This window comes from Molothrus aeneus, chromosome 2 (assembly GCF_037042795.1).
Source record: "Molothrus aeneus isolate 106 chromosome 2, BPBGC_Maene_1.0, whole genome shotgun sequence".
NCBI lineage: Eukaryota > Metazoa > Chordata > Aves > Passeriformes > Icteridae > Molothrus > Molothrus aeneus.
The window spans coordinates 28,081,049-28,095,163 of NC_089647.1; the positions used below are offsets into that span (position 1 = coordinate 28,081,049).

Genomic DNA, 14,115 nt, shown 5'->3' on the forward strand with positions numbered 1-14,115 from the left:
TTATATACATTTGGCAATGTATAAAAAAGCTGTGCAATGGCAGTTCTACTGCCAAAGACAGCAACTCCCATGGGTGGCTGAACAAACACAGCAGACACAGGTTAATGGAAAAAACCCACACATTTTATTGAATGCAAACAGTGGTTGGACAGTGCTGTTATTCAAAATGTTTGTTCAGTTTGAGACAGTTTCTAGTCCAGGAAATGGGGCTCGATGCAGTAACACTCAGAGCCAGACAGTACATTGCAATTACAAATTACACTGCGGCTTTCACTGACAGCAGTGAAAGAAACCCTACTGGAACAGGAGACATTCCTCAGTCTGCTGAATCCTCATCCACGCACTGAGACGCCTCCTCACCATGTGCTGCCCGTCCTTCTGACGGTCTCTATTTGTAAACGTGCATTCTTTGGACTGCTTTGCTACTCTGGTTCCCAGCCTGGCTGTCCAGAAACCACACTGGGAAACAATTCATTTTGGGAAGGGGAAGAAGATTTTTTTTTTAAAAAGTTTCCAAACTCAGAAACAGAGTAGTATTTCAAACACTGCCAGTTTAATCTGGCTAAGGGAAAAGAAGACAAGACAGTTAACCAGTAAAATCCATTAGAGACAGAAAAGCTATAGCAGGTTAGCTTTTTCCAGCAACAGTAACAGATTCTCACTACTATATGCCTCCACACTCTAACCCAGGTAAGGGAACAGGCAGAGGAAGACATCCTGATAATGAGGTGTCACTAGATATAAAATAAAAGACAGAAGTGGTGCCGAGATGCAGGCTTCCACCTTCTCAAGTCAAATAATCATTCTTGGCTCCATGGAACTGAAGAATGCTCTCAGCCCTTCCCAGCACCTGCCACCAGGCCCTTCTTGCTTCTTCCACCAGGCGGTGGTGGAGGGCTGATCCTTCTCCTCCAGAGTCTTGAGGGAACAGTGATTGTGCACTCACCTTGATCACAGCCCCCAGCCTGGAATATGCTGTGGCCAGGAAGCAGTGGCAGAAGAGGTCCTTTCTTGGTGGGTGTGCAGAGTGAAGTTTAGGAGCAGTGAATCCTACATGAGTGAAAAACTGTGCTGGCATAGTCTCCATTGGTAGCAGTCCGCCTTGTCAGGCAGAGGGGCAGGACAATTGCAGGGAGGGGAGGAGTACTGAGTGCAGGGGTCTTGAGGGAATGCCCCCTCCGAGCTCCTCAGCGCGCTGTTTTTGCACGGACGGTGTGACACTTGATACACAGCACGTGCCCATCCAGAGGAAAGCACCCATTCTCGTCTGCTTCAATGGACAAGGGCTTCCCACAGTCCTAAACAGGAAAAGAAGAGGAAGCTCAGTGACGGCCAAGAACAGGGTGAAGGCATTCAAGGACATAAGAAATGCCCCCACAGGGTCAGGACAATCGCTCACAGCCCACTGCTCTGTGCTAATGGGAGATGCTGTTTTGAGGGGAGAGCAATCCCATCAAGTTCCCCTCCTATAAAACAGCTGATGCATTGGGGTGTTAGGGAGTGCAACAACCCTGCACAGTCCCTGTATTCATGCCTGTGAATGTCTAATCTTTTTCTGAACATGCTTCAAAAACACTCCAGATTCCTTCAAAACAACTTCAGTGTTTGGTCAGCCTAGACAACAAAGGTGTCCAGTTGCTGGTGATGGGCACAGGAAACATGGGAGGAATGGGGCCACCAGGCTTACCTCACACTTGTAACATTTCATGTGGAAATTTTTCTCCAGTGCAACAACACGCACTGTCTCATCCTTTCCAGGCTCTGGCATAATAGGTTCACTACAGACTGAGCAACGTGGTGCATACTTCCTGCAACACAGAACCATGGAGGAGACCATGACCACCATGGTGACATTCAAGGGAGGCTTCTCAGTGCTGTTCAGTGGCATTAGCAGCAGAGGAATAACAAATGTTTAGGTGGAAAGACATCTTCATACTTTGCTGACTCATTTTTAACTTCATGTCTGACAGACGACATGGGCAACCCAACCCCATGCTGCAGCAAAGAGAAGCAGGTGTGAAGGAATCTGCCCTCTCTCATTCACCACATGCACGTGCTCTCTCCATACCTGTGGTAGTCATCCACACAGTGAGGTTGGTTGGACTGGTCCACAATGAAAGAGGTCCCCTCCAGGGGGGTATGGCACATCACGCAGGTGAAGCACTGGGGATGGTATGAGTTACCAGTGGCCTTCAGCATCCGGTCTGTGATGGTCTGCTTGCAGACACTGCACTTTTCCAAGGTGCTCTAGGCCCGAAGAAAACAAGTAAGACACATGAATCCACCTCTGTGAGGCTACACCACAAAAAGCAAAGATGGAAGGAGGAAGGGAAAGCAAGAGAGAACAACCACAGTGAGCTCAGTTCTCTCCAGCAGCTTTCACCCCAGTGACTCACAGCATAGCAGTCCTCGCAGAAGGGCTTCTCATCCACATTGTAGAACTGCTGCCCCTGCAGCTGCTTTTCACATTTGAAACAGGTGAAGCATTCCACGTGAAAGAGGCGGTCCAGGGCCCTCACAGCTGGCTGGGTTCGTGACAGGGGCTTCCGGCAGAAGCCACAGAGCTCTGTCAATGGAAGAGGAAAGGGATCAGGAGAGATGAAAACCCATCACAGTCTTGATCCTACTTCTATCCATCGAAAGCACGCACCAGAAGTTGCAGCCTCTGCTGGGGGTGGATGCTCCATATCCTTCATTAGTCTCTGGGTCAACTTCTCCAGCTCTTCTACCTCCTTCATTGTCAGACAGGAATTCCCCCTAGGTGGATCTGCACTGGAACCTGTGGGTCTATGCTGCAGGAAGAGGAAACATTAAATCCCAAAAGACAGACTCCCTCCCACCTTGTCCCTAACTAACCTCTTTCCCCAGCCTTTACAGGTCCTCTCTGTTCACCTCTAGGAACACTCTGCCATCCATTGTGCTTGATTCTTCCCACCTTCACATGAAGTCCTATCCCTCTGCACTACAATCTCTATAGTTACATCTCTCCTTTAGAGGGGTAACAGCCTCCCTACAGCCTGGGCAGATCCACCCTCATCCTCCCACTTTCACTCCCAGTGTGCCTGCCCAAAGACACCAGTCCCAGGGCTCTTTCCCTCACCGTGTCTCTTGCCGCAGCAGGCTGTTCTGTTGGGCGTGGCTTCTCCTGCACTTGGGGTCTTTCCCTCTGCTGGGCATAGGTGAAATTGGGGGGCTGTGGTCGAGAGGAGGGGCCTGAAGGTGAAGGGGCTGTGAACTGAGTCTGAAGGGAGGTAGGGTATCTTGTAGAATTTGAGGGAGCCATTGGAACATTGTCACCTGATTTGGACACAGACTTAGGAGAGCCAGCAACGGCAGATGGGGTGAATTTAGGGATAGGCTGAGCAGAAGGGAGAGAAGGGGGTGGAGGGACTGGTGCTTGGGGCTCTTTACGCTGCTGTGGGGCTGCCCATGGGGTTGGGGTGGGGTTCAAATCCACCCCAGGGGGCTTGAAAGATGAGCTTCCACTTGGCTTTGGTGTGAACTTGGAAGGAAAGGAAGGAGGAGCATCTTTGGGTGCAGACGGTATTTCCACAGGGGCTTTTGGGGCCAATGGTTTCTCCAGAGAACCTGTGGATCCTGGAGTTATCTGTAAAGAGAAGCAGCAGAGAGAAAACAGGCAGGTATCAGCAAGGTGGGAAAGAAAATATGTCATCTATAGCAGTGAATCAGCCAGCAGCTATCCCAGACCCAGGACACAAGGGGTTTCCACAATGACATGTTTAGCAGTACTGACAAGTTGCAAGACCCACGTTTTCCAGTCCTTCACCAACACCTCCATACTATGGTTTATCCACATATTTTAATCTTCAGTAGCACCTTTCTCACTACCTCTGTTCAGCAAACCAGCCACCTCCTCTTCCACCTGCAACACTCTGGACAGCTCACCCGGGATTTGAAGGGGTCATTCTTCTCCATGTCATCCAACATTACAGACAGTGATTCAATCTCAAGATCAACGCTGCTCATCTTGCCACGTACCTACACAGCCATCCATGAGGAAAAAGGGAGCAGAGCATGTTACAGGACCGGCCACAGAAATGGGTGTATTATTTCTTTCCAATAGTATATTTTGATACTTTGGACTTTGGTACAGATCTGCTCCTTGCTTTCAATGGATAAAAAGCTGGTGAGGACGAAGAGGACACAGTCTCAAAGGTCTACAAACAGTGGGAAAATGCACAGCCCAAGGAAGCTCTCAGATTTAGGTGGGAAAAAACATCTGGACATCTGTAGTCCAACACTCTGCTCACAGGAAGGCTAATTCCCAAGCAACACCAGGCTGCTCAAGGCCTCATGCAGATGATTTCACAACATTGCCAATGATGCAGGTTCCCCAGTCTTTCTAGGCACACGTGCCAGCAATGAGCCACCCTTGGAGTGGAACGGGGTTTTCTTCTGTCCAAGGGGAATTTCCCTTGCCACAACTTCTGTCCATTGTCCCTTGTTGTGCCCGAGTAAGAAGAATCTGTCTTCTCTCCAGCCCTCCTTTAGGTATTGCAGACTCCAGTCAGACCCCTGCCTTGGCAGCCTCTTCTGCTCCAACCCCAAAGGGTTCTGTGACCTTTCACTGGGTTGCATCTCATTCAGTATTCCAGAGGGGTGGTTATACTGAAGAGCCCGACTGGATGCAGTCCTCCAAGATGCAGCCTCACCAGCACAGAAGGGAGGAGTATTCACTGTCCTTGTCCTTCTCTCCCAGGTGCAGCCCAGCGTGTGGCTGGCCTTTACTGCCACAAGGGAGCAATGCTGGCTTGCATTCAACTCTCTGTCCACAGGGAACCCCGGGTCCTTCCTCTCAGAGCTGCAGCCCAGCCAGCTGACCCTAACCTGTGCTGGTCCAGTGGCTGGTAGCATTTCCTGCTTTCCCAGGTTCTCAGGGCTTCCTGCTGCTGAGCTCAGACAGGAGCGAGAAGCTGTCCCAACTCACAGAGCACCACACACAAACCACACTTCCTTGGACCTCACTCACCTGTGGGGGGGGAACCTTGCTCACAGGTCCTTCATCAAACATTGGTGGAGGAGGAGGAGGTGGAGAAGGAGGAGAAGGAAAAGCTTCATCCGGGGCTGGTGGAAAAGGCTCTTCAAAGGGTGGTGGGGGTGGTGGAAATGCACAGTTTGAGGAGAAGCTTGCATCCTCCCCAGGTGGAGGAGGCGGCGGCAGAGGCAGGTCTGTGGGGAAGAATGAGAATAAAAGTGACTTCAGATCATTTCTCTAACCAGGAGGGTTCTTGAGGGTATTGCAGCAAGCAGGATCACAGAATCACAGAATGGCTTGGGATGGAAGAGACCTTAAAGAACATCTAGTTCACACCTCACTGCTATGGGCAAGGACACCACTCACTAGATCAGGATGCTCACCCATTCAGTGTGAACTTGAACACTTCCAGAAATGGGGCATCCACCTCTCTGGGCAACCTGCTCCAGTGCCTCACCACCCTCTGAGTAAAGAGTTTCTTCCAGACATCTAATCTAAACCAGCCCTCTTTCAGTTTAAAACCCTTGTCCTCTTGCTATCTGTACACATAAAATCTCCATCCCCCTCTTTTTTATAACCCCCTTAAGATAGTAGGACACAATGACTTCTCCCCAGAGCTTTCTCTTCTCTAGGCTGAAAAACCTCAGCTCTCTCAGGCTGTCTTCCTAAAAGAGGTGCTCCCACCCTAGGATCAGCTTTGTGGTCTCCTCTGGATTCACTTCAACAAGTCCATGTCTTTCTTGTGCTGAGGACCCCAGGGCCAGATGCAGCATTCCAAGTGGGGTCTTCACAAGAGTGGAGCAGCGAGGCAGAATCTCTCTCCCATCTGCTGGTCACACCCTTTTCGATGCAGCTCAGGACTCCATCAGCCTTCTGGGCAGGGAGTGCAGATTGGTTTCCCTGTAGTAATGGGATCTCAGCAGGCATCAAGGACAACTGAACTCCATAGGCTGTTTTTCACTTTGTCCAAAGCTTTTCATAATCATTTAATCTGTCCTCAGTAGCTGCTGTTACTAGTCACTGGGCAGAGTTGTTGTATATTTGGGAAACATATCTTGCTATGCTCTTTGTCTCATTCCTTCCTCATTTGTCTCATTTGCTCCTTGTCTCACCCCTTGGTCCCCAGCACACCCTTCTCTTGCCACTAACTGGCTCAGGTTACTGAACACAGGGTAGTATACATGGAATGCCAGTGGACAACCCAGCACCCTGGAGAGCCTGTGTTTTCACACAAAAATAAGTTGGCATCTCACAGCAGCATAGTAAACGCTACAAGAAACAAGTGGGGGGAAAAAAAGCAAGCTGGACCAATTACCCCTTATGTGTATGAAGAATCTTTGAAATGCCTTTGTTTTTCTGGGGGGTAAAATCAACTTTGATTTTTGAGGCTAGTATGTCTTCACACTCAATATACATAATGACATGAGAAATTTTCCAAAACCTTTTTAAGCAGGCTGAAAGGCACCAGAGCACCTCAGTTTTCTAGAAAAGCCCATTGCTTCTACCTATTCATATTTGCCAAAGATGACCAACAGGCAAAACCAACCATTTTCTACTACAACATGGACAAATAAATGAGAATCCTCTTCCCTTCACCACGCAGGGAAGAAAGCATCCTCTTATCAACCACAAAGCAAAGAACATCGAAGATGAGGAGGTGTAACTTCCACATGCCTTCTTCCAGACACCCACCTCTCTTCCTAGCTAGCCCCAATGAGCAGTAGGGTGAAAGATGAAGTTTTTCACTCCAGCTACTCCAAGTGCAACTTTTAACAGCAGTAATCAAATTGTCTCATCTTTATATCCAGCTGTTGTCAACAGGCTTTATAAGGACTTCTCATCTGTAACCTAAGGGAGACGATACTGCCCTTTTAGAAAATGAAAGGCAAAGTCTTATTTGCCTCTGGAATGCATAAACTGCCCTGGTATGCAACACCTCTTCCAAGCAAGCCTTCTTGTGCTGCAGAAATTCTGCTGGGGGGAGGGAGTAATACTATGTTTTGGGTTTTTTTTTTTCTTTGAAATTACAGTTTGGGATCAAGCTTGTACATGCTTGCCTTTTGGTCTATCAAAACCATAAGAAACAAAACCCTGATCTGTTGTCACATTGTTCCAGACGCACTAAAAGCCTGTTTTATGAATTATTCACAGGACAAGAAAGTTCCCCACAAAGTTGTTACACCAGATTTACAGAGTAATCAATACTAAATATAACATTCCTACAGCAATACTAACTTAGCCATCCTATCATTTAAGACAAAGTCCAACTGCTACAGCTCTGTACATTTTGTTTGGGGAGAGTATAAGAAAGGCACAGAAGTACTGAAGATATTCACCAGAGGAGGATCAAATCAGATGCATTTCTCTCATGACTGAGTTTTGGTGGCTCATCTGTACTTCAGCTGTCTTGCTGGCAGCCCTTACCCAATGATGACACAGCAGCTTATGACAAATGGCTCTTCTGCTAGATTTTCTGTCTAGTTACTCCATAATGCCCACTTTAACAACAGGAGAAGCAGAGCAAGCAGCACCTAACACTCCACTCATACTGTATATTGAAAAGTAATCTTTAACATCCATCTGTCTGCTTCAGGTAGTATTTGTGTCAGTTTGAGACCTTCTGACAGACACATCCCCTAATCCAGACAACTACAGCAGAAAATGACAAGTCCTAAGACGGGACCTTGGTTTCCACAGACACAAGATTCCAGCCAAGAACATACAAGAAATACACTTAGCTGGTACAATTTTAGGAGGCAGAAGCACTAGCATGTCCTTGTGACTTCAGAAATGGGAAAAATGGCTTAATCATTCTTCTCCTCTAGCACAGGACCAGTCTTCCTACCATCAGGTCAGCTGCCCACCAACTTAGCACACTAACCTGGAAAATATCAGTGTTGCAAGTCTCTGTTAAACAGTGAAAGAAAAGAAATTTAAACCAGCAGCTAGCATTCTCTGAACATGTGTGTCCTGAGGCACACCCTTTACTTGACAGAGCCTTGGGGAAATAGGCCGTATCAAGCATTAGCAAAGGGTCCCTACAGAAATTTCTGGTGGCCCCATGTTGATCAAACGTTCAAACTACAGAGTAACAAAACCAGCCTCTAAACTGCATCTAAAAGGACACAAAACCAACCAAGCAACAAAACAAGGAACAAAAAAACCCACTCTACCACTGCAGGAAACAAAAAAAAGCCATACAAAAAAAGAAAGAAAGAAGTAAGAAAACCACAGTGAAACAAGAAGTCCCTCTACACAGGAAAACCCAACCCAAACCACTAGGAAAAAGTACCAACTGTACAAGCCATACAAACTAAACTCTGAGTCTCACTTCCTGTTTATCGTTGCTGCCACTATTTTTTCACACAATTATTTCTCCCTTCTCTTTTCCAGCATCAAAGGTGGCAATTGCAGAGTGCACAAGAAGGAATAGTCAGAGATAACCAGCTTATTGGTTAAGTTAAGAGCTGGGACCAATCAACAAGAAGGACAACAGAGTGATTCATCACTATCAGGGTCAACTTCTCTGCAACATACTTGCTCTCAGACATGCTGGCCAAAAACTGACTGCAATTACACAACTGTGCACCCAGCGAATACTGTGAAAAATCCACTGCATTCCTCCAGCATCAGTGCAGTGCAGGACAGCCTCCCCCCTCCTTTCCTAATGGAGACACTCTGTACTTTTGAGATCTCTTTCCAATCCATTTGTCTCGTTATGGAACCTCCTAGTCTCTACAGCAAGAATATCCATTACATACAGCAGTTATGTTCCTGTTCTCATATTCAGCCCAGCTACAAACCTCCCACCCTGAGAAGTCAGAAATGCATATTCACATCTGCCATGCCAGCCTTGACCTACCTTCTGCCAGCATGGACACGGGTGGTAATGGAATCTCCCCCACCTTCCCCATCTGAGCACGCTGGGCACCAGGACCAGGAGGTGGAGGCAGTGACGACTCTGACGCACCCCCAGCCTTGAAGGGGTTCACCTTGGGCTTAGGGGCAACCACAGGTGCAAACTTCTTCTGTGGGTTGTAGAAGGAAGGGGTAGAAATGTTGATGCTGACTGTGGATGTCATGCGGGTCCCTGGGGCTCCTGGGGAGGCCATCTTCTCAGCACCTGGCAGGAGAGAAAAGGGAGGAAACCTGCATGAAGTCATCCCTGGGCCAGAGTGGAAATTAATGGAGAAGAGTATGTGAAACAAAGGGATACAGGAATTTAACTCAGGCCAGAGGCTGAGGTGCCTGAGCAGTGCACTTACAAGAGCAGCACAGGAAAAAGGAAGAACAGAAACTGCAGACTGCAGTTTCTGCAGATGGCTCGAATGAGCCATCACACTTCACCATTTCAACTCAGGATGGCATTAACCACAAATTGGTTCTTGCAACAGAGAAAACCCAGATTTCCACTGCACTGCAGCCCTGCACCTGTGGTGACCCGAAGCAGGGTAATCCCCCGCACCCCAAAGGATGTCCCCAGAAAGGGAATCAGCATTTCCTCTCCCCCTTTACCCGATAACGCCAGCCGGTTCCTCTCGAGCTCAGCCTGTGACAGCGCCAGCAATGCCCCCTCTCCCCCGGTACCCCACACCTTTACCTCTAGGCCCCTCCATGCCGCCGGAGCCGCACGGCCGGGCGGGAGAGGCTCTCCGGAGCTGGGCGATGCCAGCCTGTGTCTCCTGCCTGCCCCGGCCGGGCTCCGCCGCCCGCTCCGCTCCGCCCCCGCCAGGAAGCGCTCCCCGGATGCCGCCGCCCCCCGCCCGCGGGCAGCCCCGGCTGGGCCCGGGCCCAGCGAGCGCAGGATGCCCGGCCGGGCCGGCTGTGCGGGGAACGGGGCTGTCCCGAGGAGAGGCGCATCCCTAGGACTGCCCCGGTCCTGCGATCCAGACCAGCAAGCTCACCCGTGGTAGCAGCCCCCACGGAGCCAGACGCTTTGTTGTAAAGCCTGGCATGCCCACAGCCCTCCTAACACCCCAGCACAATAGGGCTGCCGTCAGCACAGGGGCTCCGTGCCAGCTTTCCGCGTCGGCATGTCCGAATCAGTGCCCCTCCGCGCTGCCGGCCTCTGCCTCGGACAATAACAGCGGCTGCCACAGACAGCCCTGGTGCCACAAACATCCGCCCGGCCCCGATAACCCCTGGCTGCTGCTAAGAACTGCCTGCCCCATTCTAAGCGCTCCCACGGCTCGGTGCAGTGTGGCACAATATAGCAGCAACCTGTCCCAGCCTTCCCCAGGTCACAAGCATGTGGCAACACAGACAAACAAAGTCCATGTTGCTGAACTCTTCCTTCCCTTTGTGCGGTGCTGATAAGATGCATGCATTTGGACAACTCTTCTGGGAGTTCCAAAAGGAGAATGAGGCCGCAACAATAAGCGGGAGCCAAAAAGCTGTGCTGAGCATTCCCCCTGGATTCAGAACTGGAAAGGGCCAAGGCAGAAGAGTAATTTGCAAGGTCTGTCTTCATTCCACCAAACTTTCAGGGGTCAAGAGACTTGCCAGTCAGAAGGGACTGACCAACTCCCTCCATTCTGCAGTTCCCACCAAGCTTCAGAAGCTGTTAAAAACCCCCAGCCTTTCTTTAGAGACTTGCCTCGTTCTCCATTATTTCACTAGGGTGTAATGAACCACTTGGCAGTAGCTCTACCAGATTTGACAGGATTATGAGCAGAACACTACAGTGACAATGTCACTTCTAATCACGGGGTTAGTCAACACACAGTCTGGGGACATTGGCTGCTTCACAAAAAACCCACTGGCTTTGCAACCAGCAGCTGCCATCTCCCCGAACCCAAAGCAGCCCATTTCCCGGCACGATGTTTGTTTCGCACTTAGGGCACTTGCTGCTCAGGGCTGTCTCCACCCAGCAGCTGCCCCTGCTCATCCTCACTGCTGGCTATCAGACCACCCACACACAGACCAAACCGGCTGAGAAGGCTTGGCTTTGCAGAGAGTCACCCCCTCCAGCCCTGGGTGTTGCCAATGCCATCGAAGCCTTACCAGAAACACAGCTCACACGGGTCCTGTGGCACAGTTTGTGAGACCTGTGGGAGAGGCAGTGTCATGCCAACAGAACTAACCTCAAATCTTTCTCATCCTCACATTTACCCCGAGGGGAGAGATTTTTCTACCTGCTCTAACAGCATTTAGGATGACTCAAGTGCAGCTATGAAGAAAGATGCCCCCAAAGGCCACAGTCAGGATACCTAAGTTGACTCATACACCGTTTCTTTCTGACAGCAGGAAGAAGTAGGAGGACAGAACCAAGGGACACCTCCTTTAGCAAGAGGGTCAATTCCCAGGTCTCGTGGTGCGTCTGCCACCAGTTATACATCTAGACAGCTTTCACTTTGATGCCATGACACCACTCTCAACAGCTCTGCTCCTTTCCTGGGGTAGCAAAAGCAGGAGGAACCTGAAGAAGCAGACAGTCAAGTGACATTTTTCACTTCTGTTGGTAAGAACAGTTTGGCTCCAGCCACGCTGGGAACCCCTATAGCTCCACACATCACATCAGCACTTCCCCATCGGCCAACTTCCTCCCAACTGAGGGGAGTCAGAGGGGGAAAAAAAAACAAAACAAAAAGCCCCCACCAAAACAAAAGATCCCCACAAACAAACAAGAATATTAAGAACAGATTAAACGGATTCAGGAGTTATGCTGCTTTTCATCCAGAAAGTTCTCCCAGCCTGCCCCAAAGTTACAAAGCTTCAAAGAGAGCAAAGTCTATCAGCTATGCAAGCTGCAAGGTAAAGCCTCAGAGCAACCGGGCTGGGGGAGGGGGTAATTCGGAGCTACTAACTTCTCTCACAGATGCTGGGCTTGCCTCCTCCCTATGCAAGGGAGGGAAGAAAAACCGGGAAGAAAAACTCCAAAAAGCTATGCAAACATATTTAAAACGTTAGAAAGTTCCACGACTTTGCAAACACTTTCTCAGGCCACTCCCAGGGAGCCAGAAACTCATAAATTAGGCAAATTTCATGCACAAAGGGCCCCAGATTCCTCTCTCGAGCACATCTGGAAAAAGGCTCGCGAGGTGTCTCGGTCATCCAAGCTCACACAAAAGAGAGCTTGTCCCGAGCAGAGCCCGGCAGCAGCACCCCCTCCTTCTCCCCCGCTGCTGGGGCTGTGCGGGAGCGCCGAGTCCACCTCCATTCCACCGGCAGGGAAGAAAAGTCACCACACACACACACACACACACGAACCTGCTTTTTTTGTGGAGGGCCAAGCACCACCTCACCCCCGAGCCAGCACCAGGAGCGAAGGGCTGTGTCCGAGGTGCAGAGCCGTGCGGGAGGGAGCGGCAGGAAACCCGCACCCTCCGCGCCACCCCGGGAGAAGGCAAGGGCTTTGTCGCCCAGCCGAGCGAAAAGACTCACCTCAGGGGGAGCGGGAAGAGCCGCCCCAGCAGTAGCTGCGGCTGTCGGGGCCGGGCGGTTCGGCTGGCCCGGCCCGCCCGCTGGGAGCAGCAGCAGCGAGAGGCGGAGGAGCTGCCGAGCCCCCGCGCTTCCTCCCAACTCGCGAAAAAAGCCTCGCCCAGGCAAAGTTGTTTGACCATAAAAGGCGCGAGGCCGCGGCACAGCTGAGCTCACTCGTTGGGGAATGTGGCAATGAGGTAACGGGGGCCGGGGCTTGCCGGGGCAGCGGCCCTGGGCCCTGCCGCCGGCGGGGAGAGGGCGAGCGCTGTGCCCGCCGGAGCCGCCAGCGAGACGCGTCTGTCGCGCTTTGCCCCGGCGCCCACCCTGGGCCGGGCTCGCTGCCTCCCCCCCGCACGGAGAGCCCCGCTCCTCCCGCCTCGCCTAACCTTGGAGCTGCCCCCAGGCCGCGATTTCACTTCCAGTCGCTGAGCTGGATTTTGGGAAGGAATGCGGCGGCTCTGGTGAGTCAGGGTCCCTGCTGGCCTCCTCCCCGCCCGAGCCAGCTGTGAGAGCATCTGACTCACGCTGCCCCGATCTGCCAGAAATTAAAGCAAACATCAGATGACTCCACCGTGCAGAAAAGCGACTTGTTCTCCTCGTACTGGCTGCAAGGCAAACACTATTAGCTGGTTTATATCAAACACTATCCACATGAATTGCTTTGTTGGATTGCCAGCGCTGCACATCGGTTTTATGTTTATGCCAATGCTCGCTTGGGGCTCAACCCGCTGTAGAACGGGGGCAGCCTGACCCAGCCCAACAGAACGTAACTTTCAACCCTAGCCTTTGCTGCTTCTCCTTGCTTCAGAGCCTCTCATGAAGGAGGAACACCAATAAAGATATTTCCTGTGCTTTGTGCAATCATTGCATTTGACTTTGGAATCTGGCCTTAATTTTGGGGTTAATACACCCACTGTTGCAAGTTCCCTGGAGAATTACTGTATTTGGTAATGCTCAGGGGACTTGGGGCTTGTCTGCTCCCAAGACTTACAACACAGGTACCTTTCAGTATACTGCTAATTTACTTGCAGGTTGAGGGAGTAAGCCACAAACCACACCAGTGATACTCCCAGTCTGCACTGCTGCAGAACTCTCACAATTAGAGAGCTATGCAAAGAGATTTGTCCAAGGTTTAAATCCAGTGTAAACAAATCTTTAATTTTACACGTAAAGTTTGTACAAAGAGGTCGTACCTTTTATTTAACCAGGTGATACAATTGGGAAAAGTCTCTCTGAGGTTTTTCAGTGTTACATACCATTTGAAAATGCCACCCATAGCAGCACCCAGCACTGAGCATCTCACTCCTTACATGGCTGCAACCACTGAACCACTGATCTATAGCTCTGAATTTCTTAGAGAAATATAGGTCTTCTGTGGCTGCTAAATAATCCTGTTTACTGCTGCTTTTGTAGGCATGGCATCAATTCTGTTATCTCCCATGATTAATGCACAAAGTAATTATGTAGGGTAAAGAATGTATCTCTGTGACGGGTCTTCTAGCAACTGTCACTTTTCTATTGCAGACAACCTTCCCTCTTGTTCTGGTAAAGATGTCAGTGCAGAGCTAAAAAGAATTCACTGCGTAATTGTGAACCAAATTCTAGAACATCACAACACACCCTACACAATGAGCCAGACGTCAGAGAACTCTGCCACTGTTCCCTCAGCTAGCTCTGACTTCAGAGAAAACAAAGAA

The 14,115-nt window shown here is 50.2% G+C and overlaps 1 protein-coding gene across 7 annotated transcripts in view; it reads right to left on the reverse strand.

The window, feature by feature from the left end:
• Positions 1 to 101: 101 nt before the first annotated feature.
• Positions 102 to 14,115, reverse strand: part of ZYX (zyxin) — a 29,403-nt gene continuing 15,389 nt past the window's right edge. For 4 of the 7 annotated variants that reach the window (XM_066572227.1, XM_066572228.1, XM_066572224.1 and 1 more), the window contains 8 exons: positions 8,859 to 9,119; positions 4,991 to 5,190; positions 3,101 to 3,607; positions 2,651 to 2,792; positions 2,397 to 2,566; positions 2,069 to 2,247; positions 1,688 to 1,808; positions 102 to 1,298 (listed from right to left, as the gene is read on the reverse strand). In XM_066572227.1, the coding sequence (XP_066428324.1) occupies positions 1,188 to 1,298; positions 1,688 to 1,808; positions 2,069 to 2,247; positions 2,397 to 2,566; positions 2,651 to 2,792; positions 3,101 to 3,607; positions 4,991 to 5,190; positions 8,859 to 9,108 (1,680 nt within the window). In that variant the 5' untranslated portion in view covers positions 9,109 to 9,119 and the 3' untranslated portion in view covers positions 102 to 1,187. Of the gene's footprint in view, positions 1,299 to 1,687; positions 1,809 to 2,068; positions 2,248 to 2,396; positions 2,567 to 2,650; positions 2,793 to 3,100; positions 3,608 to 4,990; positions 5,191 to 8,858; positions 9,120 to 9,596; positions 9,709 to 12,379; positions 12,572 to 12,804; positions 12,977 to 14,115 lie in introns of those variants that run through there. The other 3 variants (XM_066572222.1, XM_066572225.1, XM_066572223.1) reach the window with 3 other exon arrangements.